This window comes from Leopardus geoffroyi, chromosome D1 (genome assembly GCF_018350155.1).
Source record: "Leopardus geoffroyi isolate Oge1 chromosome D1, O.geoffroyi_Oge1_pat1.0, whole genome shotgun sequence".
NCBI classification, from domain to species: Eukaryota; Metazoa; Chordata; class Mammalia; order Carnivora; family Felidae; genus Leopardus; species Leopardus geoffroyi.
In genome coordinates, this window is record NC_059329.1 from 100,883,257 (window position 1) to 100,886,655 (window position 3,399).

The following is a 3,399-nucleotide window of genomic DNA, read 5'->3' on the forward strand; positions in this document are numbered from 1 at the left end:
ATTAATTTGGGAAGAATTGACATCTTTCCTATATTGATCTTCCCTAACCATAAACATGGTATAATCTTTTAACTTGTTTCAATCCTTTTATATCTTTTAATACCATTATGTACTCAATAAGGAAGTTCGCTACTTAAAAACCTTTTTTCATGCTTATTATTTACTTTTGAGAGACAGAGTGTGAGCAGAGGAGGGGCAGAGAGAGAGGGAGACACAGAATCCGAAGCAGAGGCTCCAGGCTCTGAGCTGTCAGCACAGAGCCACACGTGGGGCTCGAACCCACTAACAGCGAGATCATGGCCTGAGCCAAAATCGGAAGCTTAACCGACTGAGTCACTCAGGCACCCCAGAAATTCTTTTTTTCAAGAAAGAATAGATAGCTTACTGATAAAATACTTGTTCACCGCTTATTTTAAACTAATCACACCATAGCCCAGAAACACACGGTTTTGCTTGTGTGGTGGTGATATTTCCAGATATTTTTGCAAGAAATTGGACCACAGGGTGTTAATTTGGGGTTCATGAGTGGAATTCAATCCGAAAGTCCACAAACTCCCTAAAATCCTATTACAAATCTCTTTGTGGGGTGTTTGCGTGGCTCAGTCAATTAAAAATCTGACTCTTTATTTCAGTTCAGGTCATGACCTCCTGGTTGGGAGATCAAGCTTTGCATCAAGCTCCATGCTCGGCATGGAACCTGCCTTGGATTTTCTGTCTCCTTTTCCCTCTTCTCCCCCTCCTCAAAAAAAAAAATATCTCTTTTTATGCCAAATGTACATTTTTCTAAAGTAATCTCATAAGAACTCACAGAAAGTAAAAGGCATTGCTCCATGACCATTATAACCCTTCATAAACAGGCTGACACCTTTTATCAGTGTGGAGGTGTAGGTTTTGTAAAAGTGAGCACTGAGTGTAGCAGTTTTGTGATACATTTTAGATAAAGTTGCCAAAAGGAAGTAAGAGTTAGCGTAACACTTTGCACCAGAGCAACATGTCCTTTTTAACTAACATATTTCAGGACTGGGGCCTGTGAGCCTGTGAAGGAAAGAAAGCGGTTCAATTCAAAGAGATACAAAGTAGTAGAACAGATCTAGTGAAAAAGGATCTCTGGATGCAATTTGCCCCTCCAAGGCAACTGTCCTACTGGGAAGCCCCAGAAAGCCTGAAACAGTGAAACAAAAACAGTGAGAACTCCTGGGTTAGACTGGAGAGTAAACTGGGAAATGAGGTCAATTTCAGGAAGCCAGAAATATACCAGAACCCCATGCAATGGAGCAGTTCTTTTCCCCAAAGATCTCATCGTGGCTCTTTCCCTCCCTCCGTTTTTACAAAAGTTCATGGAAAGGTTCTAAAGGCACTTTCTGAAATTGTCACCTAGAGGTCTGATATTTAAAATTATGAGCTCATCGATGTCTAATGATGTTACTGAACTTTAAGGATTTAGCACAGAGTTAGTCACCGGGAAGGGCTGAAAATGATAGGACCACCCTTGAAGAACAGATAACCTCAGTGCCGTTTTTATACACACTGGAGATTCAAAAATCACTCTTGAAAATGTAATGCAGAAATTGCATCTCAAAATTTGACCTAAAAAAGAACATTCATCTTGTCCTCATTCATCTTGTTGCTCATAGTAAGTGTGAAACTTTGGGAATTATTATAATTTCAATTAGTTATCTGTGCTATTATTGTTAGTATATGTCTACTCTAATGAACTGTATCCACTTGTGGATAGAGATTGCATGTACTTTATACACTGCTCGACCCTTAGCACTAATTAGAGTGTATCATCATAAATAATCTGTACATATTTATTGAATAAATGGATGACTTTTAAAATAAACCAGTAATTTTAAAAAGTTGGATGTTTCAAGTATGTTAACTTTCCCCTCTAAATGATAAAACCCACAGGAGCAATGGGACATGAAAACATCACAGAATTTATCCTCCTGGGACTTTTCAGTGATGAGGATGCAAAGATTGCCTGTTTTGTGTTGTTCTCGCTTTGCTATATTGCAATTCTCTCCGGAAACCTGCTCGTTCTTCTCACCATCAGGGGCAGCCGCCTCAGTGAACAGCCCATGTACTTTTTCCTGAGCTACCTGTCTTTCATGGATGTCTGCTTCACCTCCACAGTGGCCCCCAAACTGATCACAGATCTGCTGGCCCAGCGGAAGACTATCTCTTACAACAGCTGCATGGCCCAGATGTTTTATGCCCACTTCTTTGGTGCCACTGAGATCTTCATCTTGGTGGCCATGGCCTATGACCGTTATGCAGCCATCTGCAGACCCCTTCACTATATGGTCATCATGAGCAGACCGGTGTGCTATATCATTGTGATGGCCTCGATTATCGGAGCATTCATCCATTCAATTCTCCACATATTGATTATGGTCGAACTTCCCTTCTGTGGCCCCAATCGGATAGACCACTATTTCTGTGATGTTTTCCCCTTGCTGAAGCTGGCTTGCATGGACACTAGCCTGTTGGTTATTGCGATCATTACCACCACAGGAGTGATGTCCATTTTGACCTTTGTTGCCTTGGTAATTTCTTACCTCATCATCCTGTCCACCCTGAGGACCCGCTCCTCTCAGGGCCGCCGCAAAGCCCTCTCCACCTGCAGCTCTCACATCACTGTCGTGTTCCTGTTCTTCCTTCCCCTCATCTTCACGTATGTCCCCGTGGCTGATTCTGTCAGTAACGACAAAGTTTTTGCCCTGTTTTACACCATGATTGCTCCCATGTTCAACCCTCTCATCTACACGCTGAGAAACACAGACATGAAGAACGCCATGAGGAAAGTGTGGTGTTGGCACAAACGGTCTGAAGGGAAATGAAGTCTCTGGTGTTCAAACCCTTTCCTGGATCTTTCTATCTACAGAATCCTCATGTCAACAAATACAACAGGTGCAGTGAGGTGCTGTGCTGTCCTCCAGTGTCGCCAGACTTGGGGCACCTGGGTGGCTCAGTCAGTGGAGTGTCCGACTCCAGCTCAGGTCATGATCTCACGCTTTGTGAGTTTGAGCCCCGGAGCCTCTATGCCGCACCCCCCCCCCCCCCGGCCTCTCCACAGCTTTCTCTCTCTTTTTCAAAAATAGACAAACTTAAAAAAAAATGTTGCAAGACTTGAAGAGAGAAGGCCCCTCAGCCACCCTCTTTCTCTTACTTTCTTTTTCCGAACTTGTATAAGGGGAATGGATCCCATGACCTCTGAGTCCCTTCTAGCTTTGACATTCTGGAACTTATGTCTGGCATTCTGGAACATTATAGGTCTGTCCTTCACGGTCCCAGTCATTGTGGGCATTATAGTAGTTTTTTTTAGGGCACACTGTAAGGTCTGGATGGTTTGACAGTTATGTCCTGCTTTGGGAAACAGATTGTTGACTGAGACAC

The 3,399-nt window shown here is 43.1% G+C and overlaps 1 protein-coding gene across 1 annotated transcript; it reads left to right on the forward strand.

Annotated features, from left to right (window-relative positions):
* Positions 1 to 1,916: 1,916 nt before the first annotated feature.
* LOC123602637 (olfactory receptor 4P4-like) lies at positions 1,917 to 2,843 on the forward strand. Its single transcript, XM_045487097.1, has one exon. It carries the CDS (start codon positions 1,917 to 1,919, stop codon positions 2,841 to 2,843), a length of 927 nt encoding a protein of 308 aa, XP_045343053.1.
* The last annotated feature ends 556 nt before the right edge of the window (positions 2,844 to 3,399 follow it).